This window comes from Meles meles, chromosome 6 (genome assembly GCF_922984935.1).
Source record: "Meles meles chromosome 6, mMelMel3.1 paternal haplotype, whole genome shotgun sequence".
Lineage (NCBI taxonomy): Eukaryota > Metazoa > Chordata > Mammalia > Carnivora > Mustelidae > Meles > Meles meles.
In genome coordinates this window covers 50,502,119-50,524,582 of record NC_060071.1, presented here as the reverse complement: position 1 = coordinate 50,524,582, position 22,464 = coordinate 50,502,119, and the positions used below count along the sequence as shown (strand labels likewise).

Genomic DNA, 22,464 nt, shown 5'->3' with positions numbered 1-22,464 from the left:
GTGACTCATACTGTATTTACTATATTGTACCATGTAATTAGCAGTTTATAAATATGATCTTTTCTTCTGATTGTACTATGGAACTTAGGGCTGTATATTTTTTCACTCCAATTGCAAACATGTTTATTGCAGAAAAGTCTGAAAATACAAAGCTAAGTCATTTTTTAAAATACACATGTAATTCGATTAGCCAGGATAATCACTAGTCACTAGCATGGATGACACCTATTTTGTCAGATCTTTTCCCAGACGCATAAATAAATCTCCTTAAGTAGAAATATATTCAGTATTTAGATACCTAGATAAGATTTTGCTTAATAAAAATATGACATCTGTATCATACACTTCTTTCCATCTATTAAGTATTTTTTGGCTCTAACATCATATAACTAATCTCATTTTGTTCAACATTTGGATACTTTTAAGTTACCTGCTGCAATAAACAATAATAAACATCCTTGAATTACTTTCTTAAGATGAATACTTAGAATCACACCGACTTTGTCAAACTGCCTTGCAAATATGCTGCCCCCACAAATTTGCATTCCCATCACTTATGGCAACACAGAGTATTTTCACTGTTTATTTTTACCATTTCACAGCTAAAAAATAGTGTCTTGTTTGTTACTGGTTTTTTCAAATTTATTTGATTATTAATGAAGGTGAGCAGTCTCTCAAAGGCTTATCATTGACAAATAACTCTCATTACTTGAATCTGTTTCATTTCTCAGTTTGGATCTTAAGGCATTTAGATACCAAGTTCAGAAAGCAAAGGATGCTGTATTATTCTAATCTAATAGGTTCTTGAGTTTCAAGTACTGTTGTGGATTGAATATGTCCCCAAAAGATATGGTGAAGTCCACGGGGCGCCTGGGTGGCTCAGTAAGTTAAAGCCTCTGCCTTAGGCTCAGGTCATGATCCCAGGGTCCTGGGATCAAGCCCCGCATCGGGCTCTTTGCTCAGCGGGGAGCCTGCTTCCCTCTCTCTCTCTGCCTGCTTCTCTGCCTACTTGTACTCTTTGTCTGTCAAACAAATGAATAAATAAAATCTTATAAAAAAAAAAAGATATGGTGAAGTCCTAACTTCTGGTTCCTCTGAATGTGACCGTTAGAAAAAGGGTCTTGGCAAATGTAATCAAATTAAGGATTAACTTGGATTGTTGGGGGGGTGGGGCTACTTCCAATGACTGAAGTACTTATAAGGAGGGAAAGATTTACAGACATAGACACACAGGGAATGCAATCTAGTAACAGCGGCAGAAATAGAGTGATGTGTCTACAAAGCAAGAAACACCAAGGATTGTAGGAAACCACCAGAAACTAGGAAGAGCCAAGGAAGGATCCTTTCCTAGAGCCTTCAATAGCAGTGTGGCCCTCCTAACACCTCCATTTCAGAGTCCTAGTCTCCAGAATTGCAACAGAATAAATTTCTGATGTTTTAAGCATACCAATTTGTGGTTACAGCAGCCCTAGGAAACTAATATATGTATTAAGCAAGAATTTCAATGAGGAAGGATTAATACATTTACCTAGATATACTTAATTCTTGCGTTTGGTTAGTGAAAAGTCCAACAGTAAGAAATAACTCTACTTCTAATTTTCTTTCTCGGCTTATTTATCTTATTTATGTCTTTTATCTATTCTTCTATTACAGTTGTCACTTTTCTTTGATTTTTTAAGAATTTTTTATGTATTTTATATATATGATATTAACCTTTATATGACTATTTCTCTACAGCTTATTTGTCTTTTAGCATATAATTATGTTTAGTTCACTGATTATTTTATAGATTAAACTTTACAGGGACTTTAGCTATGAAACACTTGGCATATATTAGATGCTTAATAAATCCAGGAATATTTATAGCAGCTTTAGTCATAACTATGAAAAACTGAAAACAATTCATGTGTCCACCAGCTGGTAAGTAGATATGCATCACACATCCATATAATGGGATACTATCCAACAATAAAAAGGAATGAAGTACTGATCCACACAAAACATAGATAAATCTCAAATGTACTACATTCTTTGATAGAAGCCAAAAGACTACATACTGTGTGATTTTATTTATATGACCCAAAAGACTACATACTGCGTGATTTTATTTATATGACATCCTGGAATAGGACGGAGACAGAGGGCTGATTATAAAGGTACATGATATTTTTGGAGGTGCCAGAAATGTTCTAGATGTTGATCATAGGGCTGGTTATATGACTGAATGCATTTGTAAAAACTCATAGAACTGTACTCTAAAAGGGTGGGATTTACTCTAAATTAACTTCAATGAACCCAACTTTTAAAGAAGCAGAATGTTAGGATTACTGAGTTGTGTTTAAAAACAAAATAAATTGTTCATACCTCATAGATAAATGGATCTTTATGGACTCCTTTCTTTTCTTCATCGAACTCCCTGAAATGAAGGACTACGCATGAAAAACAGAGCTATAGTATTCTGACATTTAAATTCAATAGTCATCACTTTATCTTTGCATGATACCAGTGAGAAAAGCAAAATGCAAAGTAGTCATGGCAGCCCTAAGGCATGGTTGGAAAGAGGGAAAAAAGCAGGAAAAGAATATGAGAAGGGACTCCTGGTGGATCAGTCAGTTAAGCTGCCTTTGGATTCGGTCATGATCTCAGGGTCCTGGGACTGAGTCCCACATCGGGCTCTCTGCTCAGCGAGGAGTCTACTTCTCCCTCTGCCTGCCACTGCCCTTGCTTGTGTGCGCACGCTCTCTCTCTCTCTGACAAATAAATAAATAAAATCTTAAAAAAAAAAAGCGTGTAAGAAAAAAGAGATGTGGCAGAAATTAATAGACTGCTGCCCACAACTGGGCACAGTGGCTTCTCAGAGGCAGGAGGAAATCAGGTTACCTACCTGTACTCTCTTATCTTGTAAAACACATCATCAGTTACTATTGAAATGTAATTTACCATGTAACTCAATGGAAGTAAAAATCACTGGATTCTGATCTGTACTGAATCAGTGGATAACCACAGAAAAGTTATTTAAGGTTCCCAGCCCTAGATTTCTATGGTTAAAATAGAAACATCTATCCTCCCTCTATTCTTATGAGCTGTCACTAAAAACTTAGTATACTAATTTGATAAGCACAAAACTCTCAGATATAATTAATAATTATTGTTTCATTCAAGAAAGTTCTAAAATAGTCATCCCAAATCATGTGAATAATAAACCATTAGACATACCAAAATGACATCAGCCTGATCTGTACACTCTGAAAAAGAGACACAATCTTTAGAGACCTAAAGAAGCCCAATGGAATTGTTTCAGGATACCATTTGTTATTTGATCTACTCTGACTTACTGAAATAAAAACAGGAGAGCTAAGCCTGTGAATGATTCACTTTTGCCATTTTGGACAAGACAGTGATTTATTTTTAAAGATATTTGTCCTTTGTGTATAACTGAAGGATGTTATTCAATCAATTATTCAACAATCATATATGTTATAGGCAGGTGCTCCAGGATATACAACAAAAACATAGTCCCTGGTTCATAGTCTTGACTGAAGTCCAAAGAGCCAACAGCTAGAATACAAGGTGATGGGTGCTCCAACAGAGGTAAGTGGAGGGTGTCGTGTTGGCGTAATAGAAGACATGTTGCTATACCAGTAGAAATTCATCCTGAAGGCCAAGAGGAGTTCACTAAAAGATTTTATTTTATTTTAAAGATTTTATTTGAGAGAGAGAGAACATGAGAATGAGCACGAGCAGGTGAGAGGGGCAGAGGCAGAGAGAGAAGCAGCAGGGAGCCCTACATGGGGCTTGATCCCAGGACCCCGAGATCAGGACCTGAGCCAAAGGCAGACACTTAACTGACTGAGCCACCCAGACACCCCACTAAAATGTTTTAAATGGGAAATACCTTTCTGATCATGAGATGGAGGGCATGACCTTGGAGGCCAGAAAAATATCTGTGAGTAAGTGACAATGGCCTGAACAAAAAAGCAGTAGAGATAGAGGGGAGACAAGTGCAGGAGATGACTGATTAGATGGAATGGGGCAGGGGAGGAGGTCGGGGGGCTCGAAAAAAGAAGTGAGAACCTTGGATTTGAAACTCTTAGTTCAGAGAAGGGATTCAGGAGCAGAGTGTCGTTGTTGGGAAAAGATGAATTCGGTTTCACAGACAGAGGTCTTGTGGAAATTTCCAGTAGGCAGCTGGATGCAAAGGCATTGTGAAGGACTCAAGAGAAGCAAAAGAGACTTTTATGCTTACAAGTAGAGAAAAAGACTAAGCTTCATGAAACAACTCGGAGCTATAAAGGGTCCAAATAAAACTCTACCAGTGGGGAACTGGTTAAATAAACATAAAACAGGCATAGAATGAAATATTACACAGCAGTTAAAAACAATGAACTAGAGCTATAGGGTTTCACACTGAAAGTCATCCAAGACATTATTAAAGAACCTAGTGCTCTGTCTATAATGTTCAAAAAATTGGCAAGCATTACTAATTTTTTTTAAGATTTTATTTATTTATTTGATAGTGAGAGAGAGAGATAGCGCGCGAGTGTGCGCGACAAGAAGGGAGGGGTGGCAGGCAGGAGAGGGAGAGGCAGGCTCCCCTGAGGGGCTGGATCCCAGAACCCTGGGATGGTAACCTGAGCCAAAGGCAGATGCTTAACAGACTGAGCCACCCAGGCACCACATTACTTTTGTAGGAAAGGAAAAAAAGCAATAAAAATAAATAATGAAAAATTATGGCATTTAGAAAACAAAGGCTTGGATTACATCAGTGGTTCTCAAATGTGGTGTGAGGCCAGCAGGAGGTTTCACCTGGAATTTCTCAGAATTCTTTGGCCCCACCCAGATTTACTAAATCAGAAAGTCTGGAGATGGGGTCCAGCAATCTTGCGTTTGGGCAACCCTCCAGGTGATTGATGCAAGCTCAAATTTGAGACCTGCTGGATTAGATTTTAAAGTTGGATGCAGAACTAGATGGAATCCCCTTTTGTACTAGCAATTCACTTTAAGAATACTTTTTTTAAAAAAGATTTTATTTGACAGACACAGATCACAAGTAGGCAGAGGCAGGCAGAGAAAGGAGGAAGCAGGCTCCCCGCTGAGCAGAGAGCCCCACGCGGGGCCCGATCCCGGAATCCGGGATCATGACCCGGCCGAAGGCAGAGGCTTTACCCCACTGAGCCACCCAGGCGCCCCTAAGAATACTCTTAAAGCACAGTGAAATAAAGGTACTTAAAAAAAAAAAAAACAAAAAACCAACACACTATTACGTTATTATTACAGCGGCAGCACGAATAGTTATTCTGAATAGACACTGCGTTTCACTCCAGAAAGGCTTTAAACAGATGAAGGAGGCCGACATCTATTTTTCCATCTCCTGAGAGGTGTCCCAGCATATCCTAAGTTCCGTGCATTATCGGCATGAATGAAGCGCCTCTTGAAAAACTTGTCACCTCCCGCCCCGATTGATAACGTACAGTTGTTTTCTTCTATAGGAGACTACAAGCAAGTCCCCATAGGGCCAACCCCACAACGGAGCAGATAACCGGCCTTTCCCCAATTCCCAGACCCCCGGAAAGCTGCCTTAGTCTGTAACTTAGGCGCCCCTGAGTACTGACAAGGCGCTTCTCCCCAAAGCAGGGGCAAGAGGCTGGGGGCAGAGACCGAAAAACATGCCGAGGGAGAAGTGCTGCCCTCGCACCCGAGGTAACAGCACGGGCTACAACTCACTGCAGGAGACGAGAATAAAACTCCTCCGTCGCTCGGTTTATTCGGGACCACATCACGCCCCACTTTGACTGCAGATACGAGACCGCCAAACTGAACAGCGCGCCGGCCGCTGACGTCCGGGGTCATGACCCCCTCGCCCGGACTACGTTTACACCCCACCCACGCCCGCCAGGCCCCGTTTGTCCACAAAGTTAATCTTTTGTTCTGGAGGACACAGCGGTCTTTTCCGTCCCCGCAGTTTTCCATTCCCTAAAGAAAAAGTTAAAATAAATTGCAGTGGTCGAAAGGGAAAGAACACCTCTTCTCGCGAGAGTTGCCACGCCTCCTTACGGATTATTCCGCGAAAAGGAGTCCCTTGATTCTAAGCTCTTTTCTTGGCTTTGAAAGTCAGTAGATACCGTAATTTGATATATACAAAGAAATAATACTCTATTTTTTTATTTTTCTAGAGTGGAAGAGTGATATTTTGTGTCTCTGGATTGGTTCTGAGGCGGGGCGTGTTGGCGGACGAGTGGAAGGTTACATATAGAGCGGAAGTGGAAGGTACTTCCTTTTCCTATAGGAGCCGCCGGGTTGAGAGGAGCGTGGCCCTCTCCTCTCCCCGCGATGGTGAGTGGAGCCTCTCTCTGGTGGGCTTTTCCCTGCTCTCGGGTCCCGGCGGGAATGGGTTGGGGTCATGGGGCATAAAATCTTCAGGAGAGAAAGTGAGGGAAAGGAGACCAGGGTCAAAGGCATCTTGTTTGTAGCTCGGAGTTGAGTAGGGCGGCTTTACGGCAGCCATTTTAGAGGCAACGTGGGAGTCCCAGCACAGGGCGATTCCAGATCGGCCTCAGGTGCAGAGGAACGTTTGGGATTTTAGCTTTCCTTGGACCGTAGAAGGCATGGGTTCTACTAAGAATTCGGAAGTTCTTGGGGCCTAAGGCTAAATCGGAGTGAAAATCAATTTGGGGCCTTTAATTTTCACGGGTGGTTCAGTAAGGACTATTCCTGTGTTTCGAGATAGATTTTTTGAAAGACTTGCATATCCACTCTTCTTAATTCTTGTCTGTGTTCATCTAGGAATAGCCTCCACAAAAGCTTCCCGACCCTCTTACTTTAAAAATTGTTCCGTTTGGTGCACCCTAAATCTTCGAATTCTTAGTTCATAGTACGACTGTCACATGCACTGCATTCCACAAATAATGTGTAGTGTTTTGTGCCATGAAGAGTTCCGTGAAAAAAAGGGACAAAAAATACTTGTGATGCTTGGATCATAATTTGAACAGAACAACACCTAAATACTTGTTGGTCATGATTGTCGGGAACATGGGGAATGGGAGTGGAGGCCTTAGTTGAGCCTTAGAGTGACCAGAGAAACTTTCCAAAAGGTGGCCTGAAGGAGTGTGAGGAAGCATGCTGAGCCTTTTTAGGATGAAGACAGCTACTTCTGAGGCAGAAGGGGTATCGCCCTGAGTGTAGGGACAGTGATGTCTGGAAAAGATTATGGGAGATGAGGTCCAGCAGATCATGTAAGCCATCCTCAGAACTTCAGTAGGTTTATTTTAAGGTGGTACATCTTTGGAAAGGTTGAGCAAAAAGAAATACAACCAGTTATTTTTGCTGTTAAGTTTTGTGTGATGTGTTTGGGATGAAGGGGGCCAGGGGCATAAATTTTAAGTAGAGCTGTGGTAGACTAGATTTGTTGACACATGGTAAATATTCAGATGGTGGCATTAAATAGCATTTGCAAACCTTCCAGTATGTTTTTGATAATTTTGTACTGTCTGGGTTGAAAGATGAATGGTAAATTTTGTGGTAGATTTTGAGGTTCTAAATGTCGTTAAGTGTAAGAATTTATTGAAGTTAATAAACCTGATGTGTTAGCAACAGCCTTGGTTTCAGCTCTGAGTGTTGTCTACCAGCCCAAATACAAATCTCTTCTGTAATTCAGTCTTTAAAGGTATTATTGATAGGGGAGAATAGTGTCTCTGACATCATCTGTCAACATAAATACCTTTTTCTCTTTCCCAGGCGTGTGCTCGCCCATTGATATCTGTGTACTCGGAGAAGGGGGAATCATCTGGCAAAAATGTTACTTTGCCTGCTGTGTTCAAGGCTCCCATTCGACCGGATATTGTGAACTTTGTTCACACCAACTTGCGCAAAAACAACAGACAGCCATATGCTGTCAGTGAATTAGCAGGTACAGATTTTTTAAGGGTTGATGTTTAAAGACTTGCTTAACAGCAGTGATGAAATTCCACTCCATTGGTCCGTGTTTCTGAATCAACATGATTATCCTGGATGTTCTGATGCTGTTGTTATCATGCATGATAGTCCTAGATTGGTATGGTTGAGTAGCTAAAACTTGTATTTTTTCCCAATTTCAGGTCATCAAACCAGTGCTGAGTCTTGGGGTACTGGCAGAGCTGTGGCTCGAATTCCCAGAGTTCGAGGCGGTGGGACTCACCGTTCTGGCCAGGGTGCCTTTGGAAATGTATCTTTTGTTTCACTCTGGATTGGTCAGCCCTTGTGGAATTTATCAGACATGACCTGGTTAATTCATATGAGCAGTTTTTGAAATTTTTTTCAGCATGCTAATAGTGTTCTAGTTAAACCTTGCCCTGGGCAGATAGAGGCTTGGCGTGAGGAAGTTCTGCTTGCAATGATGTCGTAATTTGCGTCTTACTCTGTTCTCAGCGACAGTTGCCTGCTGTCAGTAAGCTGGTTCAGAAGGGTGACGAAAATTCTTACTGAGCAAGACGTAAGTCTGTTAATTCCTTAAATTCCTAAGAAATGTGATTCTTAACTGGGAAAATAGATGTGTCGTGGGGGCCGCATGTTTGCACCCACCAAAACCTGGCGCCGTTGGCATCGCAGAGTGAATACGACACAGAAGCGATATGCCATCTGCTCTGCCCTGGCTGCCTCGGCCTTACCAGCGCTGGTCATGTCTAAAGGTTTGTATATTTTCTATTATAGAAATGGTACAAAATGTTTTTTTTTCTCTCTCCACCTAAATCATTTTATTCATGATAATAATTGTATGGATTCTATTCATCCCAGAGTTCCTATACTAAATAATAGTTCTATTTGAATCTATAGTAAGTCATCGGTGAATACTGTGTAATAACTGGTGAACTAAATGGAATGTAGTGATTTCATGTATTAGAAAACTTTTCCACTCAAACTTCATCATGTCCCTATTCTGTTTTAAATGGTCAAAATGATGAGATTCCACTTAATTGGTCCGTGTTTCTGAAACACATGATATTTGTGGAAATTCTGATTTGGCACATGGTATGCTATTTTGCTTTCGTGGAGTATATGAAATGTTTCTTGATTTTTTTTTTTTTTCCAAAATATTCGGGGTAATCAGATATTTGTTGGTGTTGTTTGGCATTGTCAGGTCATCGTATTGAGGAAGTTCCTGAACTTCCTTTGGTGGTTGAAGATAAAGTTGAAGGCTACAAGAAGACCAAGGAGGCTGTTTTGCTTCTTAAAAAACTTAAAGCCTGGAATGATATCAAAAAGGTAGGCTTAATGGACAAATTTCTATTTTGGTAGTCCTTGACACAAATCTGTTGTCAGATTTTTAAATTTCAGAAGGTGTCTGGAGGACAGTGTAACTTCAGTGGATAGGAGAAAAGGACTCTAAAACCTTATAACTTGCGTTTTGAATCTTGATTGCCATTTGCTGCTGTGTGTTAATGTTGGGCAGTTCGTTGTGGCTCCTTTTCATCATCTGTAAAGTGGAGTTTAACTTTGAAGTTCAATTGCAGGGTTTGTATCTTAATCTAAAAACTAAATGTTCTCATTTTTTAGGTCTATGCCTCTCAGCGAATGAGAGCTGGCAAGGGCAAAATGAGAAACCGCCGCCGTATCCAGCGCAGGGGACCCTGCATCATCTACAATGAAGACAATGGTATCATCAAGGCCTTCAGAAACATTCCTGGTAATTGTACTGCTTACTTCAATTGCCCATATGATGCAAGCTTCTTCAGCTTTTATTATGATGAGATTCCACTTTATGGTCCGTGTTTCTGAAACACATGATTATGTGGAACTTCTGATTCTCAGCTGAATAAGTACACCAATGATGGTTGAAACTGCCTAATTAGTGACATAATTTTCAGGTACCTTTTGTAATACATAAGTCATAAACATGATTTGTATTCCTTGTATTTAAAATACAGGCTCCCTAACTCTGTTTTCCCTTCAAAAGGAATTACTTTACTTAATGTAAGCAAACTGAACATTTTGAAACTTGCTCCTGGTGGGCACGTGGGACGTTTCTGCATTTGGACTGAAAGTGCTTTCCGCAAGTTAGATGATCTATATGGCACTTGGCGTAAGGCTGCCTCCCTCAAGAGTAACTACAAGTGAGTGTTCTTCGTGTTCATATGTTGAACACAGATGTTCATGCTGTGAATATTTACATTCAGAATTAGTTTGCGTGTTTTCTAAATAATGGAAGATGTGTGTCCACCTTCATGTTCAGATTCAGTATTGTGAAATGGTGAGATACTCTGAACAGCGGTAGGGTAATGGAAATTCTGAGGGAACTCTTAAGAAATAGGAATTGAGCATCTTAACTGTTGAGCATTTTTTTCTTTTCAGCCTTCCCATGCATAAGATGCTTAATACAGACCTTAGCAGAATCTTGAAAAGTCCAGAGATCCAAAGAGCCCTCCGAGCACCACGGTAAAGTTGTGATACCTACTGTTGCTAAAGCCTCATATGCATACTATTGGCTATTTCAGAAACGTGGGTAATGTGAATAAGATACTAATGTTCCTTTTTAACAGCAAGAAGATTCATCGCAGGGTCCTGAAGAAGAATCCACTGAAGAACCTGAGAATCATGTTGAAGCTAAACCCCTATGCAAAGACCATGCGCCGGAACACCATTCTTCGCCAGGCCAAGAATGTGAGTGAGAGTTTGGTTTTTGATGATAGGTTAACTTTTTTTTGAAAGATAGGATCTTAGGTTTTTGTCTTAATTTGTTGCAGCACAAACTCCGGATGGATAAGGCGGCGGCAGCCTTAGAAGCCAAATCAGATGAGAAGGGAGTTCCAGGCAAGAAGCCTGTGGTAGCGAAGAAAGGAAAGAAGGCTGTTAGTGTGAAGAAGCAGAAGAAACCTGTGGTGGGGAAAAAGGCTGCAGCTACCAAGAAACCAGCAGCTGATAAGAAGCCTGCAGAAAAGAAACCCACTGCAGAGAAGCCTGCTGCCTAAAAACTTAACATTTATTCAAAAAAGTGAAATAATTTTGGACAGCTAATTTTGAATAAAGACATGATCAAAGCCATTGAGAAGCAAGACTTGTTGGATGTGTTTGTGAATCTTGTTTAGAATTTTGTTTGTTCCCTCATAATTCGGGCCTCTTGTTTTCCATTTTAGAGTCTGGTATAAAACAGGGCCTTGCCTTTACAGTCCATGCCATTGAATGGAAAGAAGAATGCTGCATAAATCCAAATTAAAAAATCAGTTCGTAATATTTTGAGATGTGGGTGGTTAAAAGACTTCTCAAATGTGCAGAAGCTGTTAGAAGATTTAGCACTCCTCTAGGCACCTGGGTGCGTCAGTGGGTTGAGCATCCATTCTTGGTTTTGGGTCAAGTCAAGAGCTTATGGGTCATGGGGTCAAGCCCCATGTCAGTCTCCCAAGTTAAGTGAGTAGTGTGGGATTCTCCCCCTCTTCCCTCACGTGCTCACTTGTAGGCTTGCTCTCTATAAAATCTTTTTTAAAAGATACATCACTCCTCCAAAACCAAAAAGTTCATCTTGGGAAACAGGTAAAATTATATGAGGTTTTTTTTCTCAGTACCACAAGAGAGCAGAATCTGTGTTTCGAGGCACTGCAATACGAAATTGATGGTTCCTCCACAAAGGTTCCTATTAACTTGCTGTGATAGAGTACAGTTATTAGAGGAAATGCTACCCTCAGTATTTTGACCCGAAGCATTTTCCAGAACTACTTGGGTTTTTGCAGTTCTAGTGAAAGGATGGATATGTTGAGTGTATCGCAGAGAAGTCTGTCCAAAAGGACATTGAGGGCTGCCTGGGTGACTCAGTGGGTTAAAGCCTCTGCCTTCAGCTCTGATCGTGGGGATCACGACCCCTGTGGGGCTCTGCTCAGCAGGAGGCCTGCTTTCTTCTCTCTCTGCCTGCCTCTCTCCTACTTGTGATCTCTGTCAAATAAGTAAATAAAATCTTAAAAAAAAAAAAAAAAGGACATTGGGGTTTTTTCTCCGTTTTTTCAGCGCACCTTAACCATCTTAAAGGTTGACCTGTCCTGACCTATGATTTGTTTCATCAGGGTGGTTTTGCATCTGGTTTCCTTTGATAACCTTCAGATCCAGATTCAGGTTATGTATCTCCATCCGTTAGCGTTTAAAGGCACCGTGTCCCAACTGAATGTTTAGCAGTGGTTTATTTTCCTGTTCTAACTTGTGCTGCCTCCTGGGAACCACACTCATGTGACCAGGAATCCTTGCCTGCAAAAATCAACAGGGATCGTGCGCCTCTGCTCCTAGGTGCGTCTGCAGGTTTTGTGGAGTTAAAAAGAGCCATCTGTTGCAAAAACACTGAAAGTACGATGCTGGGAGTACTCAAAAGCAGCATTTGAAAGTGGGTACTTGACGTTTTTTACCTCTCAAGTTCTTTATTGCTCCACGCCCTGTGCTTTAGGATTCCTGATGATGACTGAACTCCAGTGTTAAAAGGCCCGGGATTGTCCTGGGCAGAGCACGCCCACCCAAACGGAGCGGGCGGTAGCACGAGCAGCGAGCCGGAAGCGCCTTGCACCCACGTGGCTCCAGCCCCGCCCAACCCGCCGCTGGGTTTCCGGGAACGCGGGGCTTATTACGTCGTTACAGAGCGCCGGGAGGACGGCGGGCGGGTGGGGACGCCATGCTTAGCCGGCTTCAGGAGCTGCGCAAGGAGGAGGAGACGCTGCTGCGGCTGAAGGCGGCCTTGCATGACCAGTTGAACCGGCTCAAGGTGACCCCCGCTTCTCCCACCCTTCCACCCCGCCGCCGCGGGAACCCTAGGAGTCGGCGGCGTTCACCTGGTGGTTGGCAAGCCCTTGGGGAACGTGTTTGATATTGCGAGCCCACTCCTGTCAGAATCTGGATCCTGCAGGCCTAGGCTGAGGTCCAGCGATGTGTACGTGCGGCAGGGTCCCCGCCACGCTCCCAACACCCGTAAATGCAGGTGCTCCGCACACTACGTGCGGACCGCTTCCTCCCGAGCTCCTTCAGCATGTGCTAGCCACCGTTTACTAGCTCCATTTGGCGCTTGAAACAGCTCCAGTGTTGTTAAGCCAGAGGAGACTCGTAGATCCGTTGTGCAAAGAAAGCAAGCGAGGCCCTGAGGAAAGAGACTTGTCGCGCGCCGTTCCCAATAGCTTTTCTTCTGGCAGCTGCTGCGGATTCCACGGCCCGGACGAGATTTAGGTGCACCAGGGCCATTTCCCACACCTGTGCCTAATCCACCCTCTTTGTCCCAATGAGATGGTGTTGATAAGGGCGGCTTAGAACTCTTCTTCAGGATCTTAAGTCCAAATGAGATGCAGATTATGAAGGCCGTTTTTAAGCTGAAAAGCACTGTACAGCTGCGATATAATTTAAATATTACTTTCTTCAGGACAGCCGTAATGGGCGGCACTTAATTATGTTCTTGTATTGCTAGTACCTGTACAAAGGTACTAGTGGTGGGTGTGTGTCCTGTATGATGATGAGGACGACCCCTAAAGCCTCAGTTCCTTTATGCTCCTGGAAACACTTGTACTTTCTATTCTTTGTGTGTGTGTGTGTACTTTTTATTCCTCCAGCCTTCCCTTTCTCATTACTGGGTAGAATTCCATTGTCTGGGGGCGCCTGGGTGGCTCAGTGGGTTAAAGCCTCTGCCTTTGGCTCAGGTCATGATCCCAGCCTGCTTCCCCCTTTCTCTCTCTGCCTGCCTCTCTGCCTACTTGTGATCTCTGTCAAATAAAAAAATCTTGGAAAAAAAAAGTCTGGGGAATTAGCCTTCTGTGGAATCAGAAGATGGCTTGCTTTTTTAAGGGTACACTTGGCTTTTCTACCCAGATCTTACCTATCTAGGGGAATGAAAGTCTTGCCACAGCTGAGATATCTGTACACCCAGGGGAAAGGAGCTGGAGGTTTTTCTTGGCTCCTTTCCTTAAAATGTGGGAAAAGATTAAAAGCCCCATCCTTCCCTCTAGAACCACTGTTTTCACTTCTCATGCTGCCAGCCTTTGACAGTGCGCTCAGCAAATTTTACCCATGTTAGTAGTCCAGTGAAATAGTAAGCAAAGTGTCCTCACCTCTTCTTTTCTAGGTTGAAGAACTAGCCCTCCAATCAATGATTAGTTCTAGGAGAGGGGATGAGATGTTGTCTTCTCAGCCTGCACCTCAACAGTCACCTGATGTAAGTTGAATTAAGTGTGGGCCTAGGGAGAGAATGCAAAGTGCATTCTGCTCTCATGCTGCCTGGAGGCCAAAACTTTTTGTAAATTACATTATCAAGCCCAGAGGACTCAGGGAATTGCTTGTAAGAATGTTCTGGTGTTAATAAACTGGCAATTGCAGTATCACTGTTTTAGACAGGGAACAGCCACTTTTCTACCAGCTAGTCAGACCTTGATTAGTCAGGTATTGTGGTATTGCCTGCACCCTCCTAGTCATCTGACCTCTGTAGTTACTCCAGTGAACCCAGGGAGAGTTGAAGAGCTTTGCAGGAGTTTGTCAGAACTTCCACTGCTTCATGAATAAGTAAGCCTGGGATTTAAGAACAGATTGTAGCTTCAACTATAATGCATAATGCTAAAAAGTGAGTTCTAATCCTCAACATCTCCTTCTACTAATGCCCTCAAGTAAAATAGTACAATATTCTTCTTTCTAAATACCCCATATTTGAGCACTTTTTTTCCCAGATGTATTTCAGCAATTTAAAACCATTTGAAAGCACACCTAAGCCAGCATAATTCTTAATGCATGAACCATGGTTGTAGACATTTGACATTGTGTCAAATCTACGGCATTTAGTCTCCTCCCACTTTGGCAGTGGGGGTGTGGGGGTAAGAGGGTCAGGGTAGAAATTGGAAAAATAGGAAGTGGCCTTACCTCCTGATGATAATTATTGGGGATGAAGGTGCAATTGAAATTTGATTTTAAAACATATTTAAGAATTTGCTGGTTTGAGGCCAGTGTCTTTTCTACTAACCCATAATGTCCTTGCCTAAAGCAGATGTTGGTTCATGTTGACAATGAAGCATCAATCAACCAAACGGCATTGGAGCTGAGCACAAGGAGCCATGTGCCTGAGGAGGAGGAGGAGGAGGAAGAAGAATCAGATTCCTGAAGCAGGGTAGGGAAGAACGAAGCTTAGTTACAGGAACTAAGTTACTACATCTGAAGAACTTTTGTCTCTTCAAAAAAATTTTCTTTCCACGGGCCCTCTGGTCTGCTTTAAAAGGAACAAGAACTTTAGGTTGTGTAGTCGTGAAAATGGTTCCATCAAGGACTCAAGTTTCAGAACTCTTTAACAAAAATTAGTGCCATATGGAAAAGCAGACATGCAGTATCTTTTCATTGAGCAATACGGGTGGTACTGTAACTGTATTCTGGTCAGATTTAGTAATTATGCTCAAAACAAAATTTCCTCTAAAATGCTATTGAGAAAGTCTGGCATTTGCACAAAGGGCAGAGTTTAAATACAAGCTAGGCTTTCCAGTCAGCAGTACCTCTTTTAAGAAAACCAGTTAAAGGCTCTGTGGATGCCACTGAACTATTGTGAGCAGAGCAAGGCCGAGGTCTAGGAGAGAAGGATGACAAGTGAGGAGCCAGAGGGCCACTTGAGAACAGAAGCTGCTGCCACCTCTCGGTGGAGCAGGTAGACCTCTGTACTGTAGAGGGCTTTGTGGGGCTGCCATCACCTATCGGTTGAGACATCACAGTGGAAAAATGTGCTTAGAAATAAAGTACAGATGGGGCGCCTGGGTGGCTCAGTGGGTTAAACCCTCTGCCTCTGGCTCAGGTCAGGATCGCAGTGTCCTGGGATTGAGCCCCGAATGGGGCTCTCTGCTCAGCAGGGAGCCTGCTTCCCCCATCCCCCTGCATGCCTCTCTGCCTATTTGTGATTTCTGTCAAATAAACAAATAAAATCTTTTTTAAAAAAAGGACAGATAAAGAGCTGTCCTGCAGCTTCCTGGTCTCCAGATAGCAACAGAGGAAAGGATTAGTTCCTCCCCTGGGGCAAAAAAGTAAAGCAGAATGGTTTAAAACCCATTTCTGGGCTTGGGGAATGTGCCATTAAATCACTGTGCTTGGGAGATTGGAGTTTTGTACTGATGACAGTTACAGAATAACAGTTGTTAAAACTTGCTACTTACAGCTGAGAGTCACTTCTCCATGCTGTCCCTCTTCCAGTGAATATACAGTTAAGTAGTTGCTTAATTTTGTAAAAGTAATTTGCCCTGCCCAAGCACCAGAAAAGCCAGAAAAACAGAAAAAACCTCAAGCAGAACTTGTTCTGTAACCATTCCAGAAGAGAACATGAGTGTATTTATTAATCAACATATTCATTAGTTATTTTGAGCTATTCCTAAATAGAAGTTTAAATGAGCATGTTTCTTGGAAAAGACAGTGTGCAGACTGTTGTGCAATGAAAAGCAATCAATCTATACACTTAGGGGCTTTATTTAAAATAGGAGCGTGGGATTCTGAGAGCTAGAGAAGTTGGCTCTGAATTGTAGCTCTACCACTAACTGGTTGCTTGTCTTAACTCTTTGCAGCTCTCAGAGTCCTGTGGGTAAAATGACAGTATTCCGACGAGGTAGTATGTAAAAATCCAGCTACTGTGGGTGTCTCAACAAGAGGAGGTCTAAGGGAGGGACTTGACAAAATTCAAAATATTCAAATTCAAATATTCAAATTTGAATTTCAAATTCAAATTCAAATTCAAATTCAAAACAGCAAGACTGAGGCAGGTGACCTCATTCTTGAGAACGAAGTCATTCTTGGTAAAAAAAAAAAATTACTAGGAAGAAACCTCTTGACTCTCAAAATGTAACACACATTTCATGTAAATAGGGAATTTAAAACACCCCTCAAGAGACACTGAACACTAAAGCATTCAGATCCTGGTACTAGACTGCAGGTTACACCTTCCTCCTAAGATGAAGTTTGCACATTTTAATGAGACCTTCTCTGTTCATATCCGCTCTGTTAGCAAAAGACACAGGGTGTGAGACTTAAACCTCGGTTTGAATGGATGTTGAAACACATAGGTTAGACTGTTGACTTCGAACAGATGTTAGCCTCCTGGCAAGAGAAAACGGACTGGCCAAAGCCGCCATGTATATACCACAAAGCGGTTTTTAACATCCTGGCTGCCTTCCAAGCTCTAGGAGATCCAGAGTGGAACGGCCTACTCAGGAGATTTACCCAGGTCCTGTTTTTAGTTTAAAAACAAAATGGGGGTGGGGTGCCTGGGTGGCTCAGTGGGTCTAAGCCTCTGCCTTCGGCTCAGGTCATGATCTCAGGGTCCTGGGATCGAGCCCCGCATCCCGCTCTCTGCTCAGTGGGAGCCTGCTTCCTCCTCTCTCTCTCTGCCTGCCTCTCTGCCTACTTGTGATCTCCGTCAAATAAATAAATAAAATCTTAAAGAAAAAAAAATGTAAAAACAAAATGGGCCTTTTGTTTTTAAAGACGTGTTTATTTTGGTTTTCTATAACCTGCCCTCTTGAAGAAGATGAGGAAGGAGGTGCTGACCAGGCATCATCACACCTATCTCAAGTTCTGAAAGTCACTTGGGCAGCAAAGGTCAATGGGACATGGCTTTGTTTTCTGACCTCACTGCTACCTCACAGGCAGGACAAAGCCAGTATCAGGTCCATTCCTCTCCAAGGAAGTGTAAAGAAGTCACTGGTAAAAGAGGGGAGAGTACTGCTTCAGTGGAAGAAAGCAGCACAGGACTGGGTGTCCCAGGCAGAGGCTCCCACACCAGTCAGGCACGGCAAGCCAAGAGCAGTGTGCCCTTGGGAGCACACGGTGACACCGCAGGCCCCACCTCGCCTACTGCTTTTCCCTGTGTCGAAATGGCAGGAAGAGATGGGATCTCTTCACAGGTCCACAGGAAAGGTAGCTGGAAGATTCACATGTAAGTGGAGGAAAGGGCTGGACCGAGTCCAAAGCCTGGAATCACAGGATGATCCATCAATCAGTCCAGAGCACTGAACTTGTCCTCAGTGTGGCATTTCTGCCTTCCAGCCTCCTGCCTGTCTCCACCTGTGCCCTCACCATAAGGCTTGGCCAAATCGTCTGACTTTATGTATGCGTGTGTACCAGAGACACTGAAAATCCTACCACAAAAGTAGACATGTTTTTCCATCCTTTTAACTTGATAGTATATTTATTAGAATAAGAGATTAGATTTGTTAAACATCTGGACTGAAATGGTTAAAAGGATTTTCATACAGTTTGTAGGCACTATACACACTTGTTTACAATAGCATCAGTGCTTAGATTTGGGGAAAGAAATCTCATACATTTTAATGCCTTGATCCATTTGTAACATTCAAAGTAACCACCATTTTAGAAACACTAATTCAAACTCAAAGAGACATAAACCACTAAATATCCCACATAACATATTTAAAAATAAATATAGAAATACAACCAGAAGTCTACAAATCATCCCGGTAGACAGACTGGTGAAGCCCCAGCTATCATGGCAGTGAAGGGCTCTGGCTAGATTTTGATAGAAATTGCTTCATTCTACACCAAAAGCAAAAATAAAATAACATGATATATACTTTCTGATGTTCTTTTTCGTAGCAGCAAAGCATGCTTCACATGCACTGCCTGTGAAGGATCTTACAAGGCCCCTTCCTGCTCAAATAGAAGGTCTGCCTGGCAAGAATGCAGTACCACCAAGTGTCAGAATCCGAAAACACAGGCAGCTAGCCAGTCACGGTGAGGAAAGAGCAGTGCAATTTTCAGTAAGTAAGAATGACTACCCACGGTCACCAAAGTTTCACTGTAATTCCACATTGCGTGTGTGTTGATCGACATACACAAAAATAGCCCCAAGCACAAAGCCAATCCACTTAGGGAGAGAACAGGAAGAATAAAGACAATAATATTAAAAATGACACAAATAGAATTTTGGCACATGCTGTGTTCTTCATCCCTTGTCATAGGTGAGATGCACGTCTGAACAGAGACAGGCACGGGCAAGAGGCCCGGAAGCGACATGGCACACCACTGGGCAGGGGACTCGCTCTCTACCACTTCCCACATACTTAGACGCCAGCTGCGTGGGTCGGTGTGCTGGGCTGGTTAAGGCCAATGGTGGAGCAGAGCCAACCTGCAAAATCCACTTCCTCCCCATCAGATCTCTTGATAAAGGCATGAACCTATGTGCAGGGAAACAGAGTAAGTGGTGTTAAAAAACCTTAAAAAGAAAGGTCAAGAGTCCTGGGGCTAGAGCTTCGCTTGGAAGGTACCCCTGGAGCCTGTTCTGGGGCGGCAGTCAGGGCGCGCATAACTGGCCAGCTGCTGCCAGAAGGGCCTCCGCTTGGCCTTTACACTGCTGGGGGGACACAACAGGCTGACGTTCAGGATCCTGCAGTCCCTGGGGCAGCGGGAGCACAGGAGTCAAGGCAGAGCAGGGGAATGGGCTCAAGGAGTACTGGGCAGATGACTGACAGAGAACAAACAAATAATTTATGTGCAACTTGGAAATCAGTGGCCTTACCATAAGTTGCTTCAGATCTGCTCTCTCTGCTGGGTTTTTTATTAAGCTGAAAGAAAAAGATAATGTGAGAGAGACTGCCTGGCACTGGTTCCTACTCCAGTTTCTTAACATTTACATGCCAGCCCTCCCCAAACCCTGTAGCTTCTGAGGGCCTGAGCCTTCTCCAAGGCCTTCCTGTTCAGCAGAGTGGCATGCCTGCAGGTTAACAGATGCTTGCTGAATTAAACGACCCAAAGGCAACCTGCCAGTCCCTGTAGAGCAGGTGCCAAAAGCAGCAGTTCTAACCCACTGCTGTAGTCAGACCAGTCCCTGAAGTCGTGGCATTCTGGAAGTGCAGGGAAAAGGAGAGAGCCCTGCTCCCCCAAGACCGGGGGCTGGGGAGGGGGGGGGTGTGTGTGTGTGTAAAACCAGCATAACTCTTCTAGAGAGCAAGTAGCAGACTTACCATTTATTCACAAAATCTTGAAATTCCAGACTGAACACTCCACTGGGCAGTTTTGGAGGAGGCTGCAAAGACATGTCAAAGCGTAAGAAAGGCCTGGCTTCCTTCTCCAGCCATATTCCCCACCAGCTCCCTCCCCGCAGACCTCTGGGCAACACTGCCCTTCTCCAGCCACAGGAGGACAGGGCTGGGGGCCCGGGGGCTGCCTGCAGGGTCACCCAGGTGGAACCGCTGAACTCAAAAAGCACAGTCAGAATTGGGGCCCGGTTAGTGCTCTGCCATTCACTTGTCTACTGACTGAACAAATCACTGTTTCTCTGTCAGCCTTAGTTCATCCTGCTGTGAGATGAGGAGGGCCTCAGGGTCTCTGGGACCCTTTCCCACAGACACTGCCAACTGTAAACCTTGGAGTGTGGCATGAACACACACCAGCAATTACTAGCGGCAGCAGCTGTAGAGGGGCTGTGCAGATGTAGCCCCGGCTGGTCAGCACCTGTGCATGTCACAGAAGCTACCTGAAGAGTAATAAAATGTGTCTCCCTTTTCTGAGCCCTGAAGAAAGGGTGCAAGATGGATAATAAAACAGTAGCAGACAGAAGGCTGGGTCTGCAAGACCAGCCAGGAATGCGGCCGTTTGCAGGCATCAGTGTGAGGACACGGGGTACGCAGTGGAGGCCACGCAGGGTCACTGGGACAGAGCCCTGGACCAGGTGGCTCATGTGCTGCACCCTCACGTGACCTGTGCGGGGTCTGAGTGGAGCTCCGGGAGCCGACTCCAGACCGTGCCCGAGAGGTAGCTGCTTCGATGTGCAGCCTAGATGAGCAGGCGAGCTGACACTGAAAAGCAGACACTGCCACTGCCTAGAGAGCCCTGCCTCTCCCCCGCCCCCCACCAAGGCCTCACCGACACAGCAAGTCGGCAAGCCTCATCTGAGTCAGGGACTCAACGTCCAGCTCTCAGGCCACCCTGGAGACCGTCACGCCTGCCGAGGGGGGTAAAGGGAGCGCTCAAGGAGCTGTCCGAGCTGTCCGTCTCGGCCTCCTGAGGCCAGGCTAGTAGGATGGGGGACAAAGCAGAGGCCGTGAGGCGCCCACACCTGCTGCCGTACAGCCCAGCGGCCTGGGATGTGTGGCTGGTAAAGACGTTAGAGCACTAGGTGGGAAGGACCTGAGCTACTTTTCATCCTGGAGCCTGAGCTTTCTCACCTGTGTGAAGAGGATAATGAAGCCAGCTGGGCGCCCCTCCCTCCAGGCAAGCAGGGCCCAGCAGGAGACTGGCAGTGGCTTATTTAGCCCAGGCCAGCTCCTCCCTTAGTGTGGTTCCCCCCACCACCCAGCTCAGATCCCAGTAGTAGAGGGTGGTCTTCCCGACCACCACAGACACAAGGCACTTAAGCAGCCAAGGTCACATCCTGAACTTCTGTTCCATGTCCCAGGGTGCTTGGCATAAAGCTGGACAGTAAGGAGAGGTCAATTAACCTCCCTGGTCGGTGATTTATTAACTGCTGGAGAGAAGCAGGATTTCCCTGTTGAGTTTGTAAGGGACAGGGGGACCTTTCTGAGGTCTGGTTTTAGAGCGCAGTAGGAATATGAAAAGTCATTCTGCTAGTCTGAGGAAGAAGAGCACAGGGCCGTGCCTTTGACCGTGCACCCCAGCAGCTTCCCCAATATCACAGAACTGGTCGTTTCTCACCCACACTATCCATGCTGCCCCTGAGGCGGCTGTGCTGGCCTTGCCACCCAACATCCGGTCCCGAAGCTCTGCTCCTCCAGCCCTGCCCCACCTGCCCCTGCCCCACTGCTTCCCCCCCCTCAACCCGGGTTGGAAGACTGCTGGTCCTTCTCTTCCATCCTCTGTTCTCTTTTCACTTAAACATACTGGTGTAGGTGTTACACAATGTGTTCTTTGCATTAAAGTCAGCAGCAGTAAGCCAAAAGAAACTTCCATCACCCCGAGAAAACCACTGTTTCCTACTAATTTCCAGACTTCATATGCACATACGTGCATAGATTTTTTTCATAAAGACTTTAAAGAATTGGCCACAGTATATATAGTACTTTGTAGTATTTTTTTACACAGTCTATAGTGAATATCTTCCATTTCTACACTGTCATTTTTTTTTTTACACCTACTGGTTTTTAAAGGCACTTACCAGAGAAAATCCTACCCTACAGGTGTGTATGTATTTGCCTTGCCTCCTATATGAAGCTAGTGGTCTTCACTACCAGGGACTTCTGTTTTTCCACCTGTGGACCCCGCCTCATCCCTACCTTCAGCCGGCAGTACCCAGCCAACAGTAAGTGCACAAGGACTGCCTGATGAACGAAGCAGCAGGCATGGCGTGGGCACACTGGGGGCTCCTGACTGAGAAGGACAAACTCAGAGCTACCCAAGGCTGTTCCCTGGGGAAGGGACACCTGCCCCCCATAATGCCCCACGAGAAACCCTCAGGGCCCAAGAAGCCCCACTGCGTGAACAACTCACAGGTATCCCAATCAGATTAACTGTTTGCTTAAGAGAAGCAAATACCAAGGTCAAAGAAGTCATGCAGCA

At 44.3% G+C, this 22,464-nt stretch overlaps 4 protein-coding genes and 4 non-coding genes across 10 annotated transcripts in view; 6 read left to right on the top strand and 2 right to left on the bottom strand.

The window, feature by feature from the left end:
* The window catches only part of ZWILCH (zwilch kinetochore protein), a 39,187-nt gene extending 33,168 nt beyond the window's left edge, over positions 1-6,019 (bottom strand). The window contains exons 1-2 of one of the 2 annotated variants that reach the window (XM_046008804.1): positions 5,725-6,019; positions 2,365-2,416 (exon numbers count right to left, since the gene is read on the bottom strand). In XM_046008804.1, the coding sequence (XP_045864760.1) occupies positions 2,365-2,416; positions 5,725-5,777 (105 nt within the window). In that variant the 5' untranslated portion in view covers positions 5,778-6,019. The remainder of the gene's footprint in view (positions 1-2,364; positions 2,417-5,724) is intronic. The other variant, XM_046008803.1, reaches the window with a different exon arrangement.
* On the top strand, positions 5,849-11,013 carry RPL4 (ribosomal protein L4). Its single transcript, XM_046007818.1, has 11 exons — positions 5,849-5,870; positions 6,215-6,333; positions 7,735-7,906; positions 8,094-8,200; positions 8,525-8,663; positions 9,113-9,237; positions 9,529-9,658; positions 9,929-10,085; positions 10,324-10,407; positions 10,512-10,632; positions 10,716-11,013. Exons 1-11 carry the CDS (start codon positions 5,849-5,851, stop codon positions 10,938-10,940), a joined length of 1,401 nt encoding a protein of 466 aa, XP_045863774.1. The 3' UTR covers positions 10,941-11,013.
* Positions 7,949-8,020, top strand: LOC123945387. Its single transcript, XR_006819216.1, has one exon. It is a non-coding gene; the product is annotated as a small nucleolar RNA SNORD18 (small nucleolar RNA).
* LOC123945142 lies at positions 8,365-8,463 on the top strand. Its single transcript, XR_006819059.1, has one exon. It is a non-coding gene; the product is annotated as a small nucleolar RNA SNORD16 (small nucleolar RNA).
* LOC123945385 lies at positions 8,925-8,996 on the top strand. The gene has a single exon (XR_006819214.1). It is a non-coding gene; the product is annotated as a small nucleolar RNA SNORD18 (small nucleolar RNA).
* On the top strand, positions 9,711-9,780 carry LOC123945386. The gene has a single exon (XR_006819215.1). It is a non-coding gene; the product is annotated as a small nucleolar RNA SNORD18 (small nucleolar RNA).
* Positions 11,014-12,568: 1,555 nt separating the features above from the next.
* On the top strand, positions 12,569-22,462 carry SNAPC5 (small nuclear RNA activating complex polypeptide 5). 2 transcript variants are annotated; one of them, XM_046008464.1, is made up of 4 exons: positions 12,569-12,706; positions 14,048-14,137; positions 14,957-15,076; positions 22,086-22,462. In XM_046008464.1, the coding sequence occupies exons 1-3, from the start codon at positions 12,617-12,619 to the stop codon at positions 15,068-15,070; spliced, it is 294 nt and encodes a 97-aa protein (XP_045864420.1). In that variant the 5' UTR covers positions 12,569-12,616; the 3' UTR covers positions 15,071-15,076; positions 22,086-22,462. The 2 variants fall into 2 exon arrangements, with proteins under 2 accessions (XP_045864420.1, XP_045864419.1); XM_046008463.1 differs by lacking the exon at positions 22,086-22,462 and having other exon boundaries at positions 14,957-16,319.
* The window catches only part of MAP2K1 (mitogen-activated protein kinase kinase 1), a 76,719-nt gene continuing 72,354 nt past the window's right edge, over positions 18,100-22,464 (bottom strand). Inside the window, exons 9-11 of the mRNA XM_046008462.1 lie at positions 19,914-19,975; positions 19,469-19,514; positions 18,100-19,127 (exon numbers count right to left, since the gene is read on the bottom strand). Coding sequence (XP_045864418.1) covers positions 19,014-19,127; positions 19,469-19,514; positions 19,914-19,975 — 222 coding nt within the window. The 3' untranslated portion in view covers positions 18,100-19,013. The remainder of the gene's footprint in view (positions 19,128-19,468; positions 19,515-19,913; positions 19,976-22,464) is intronic.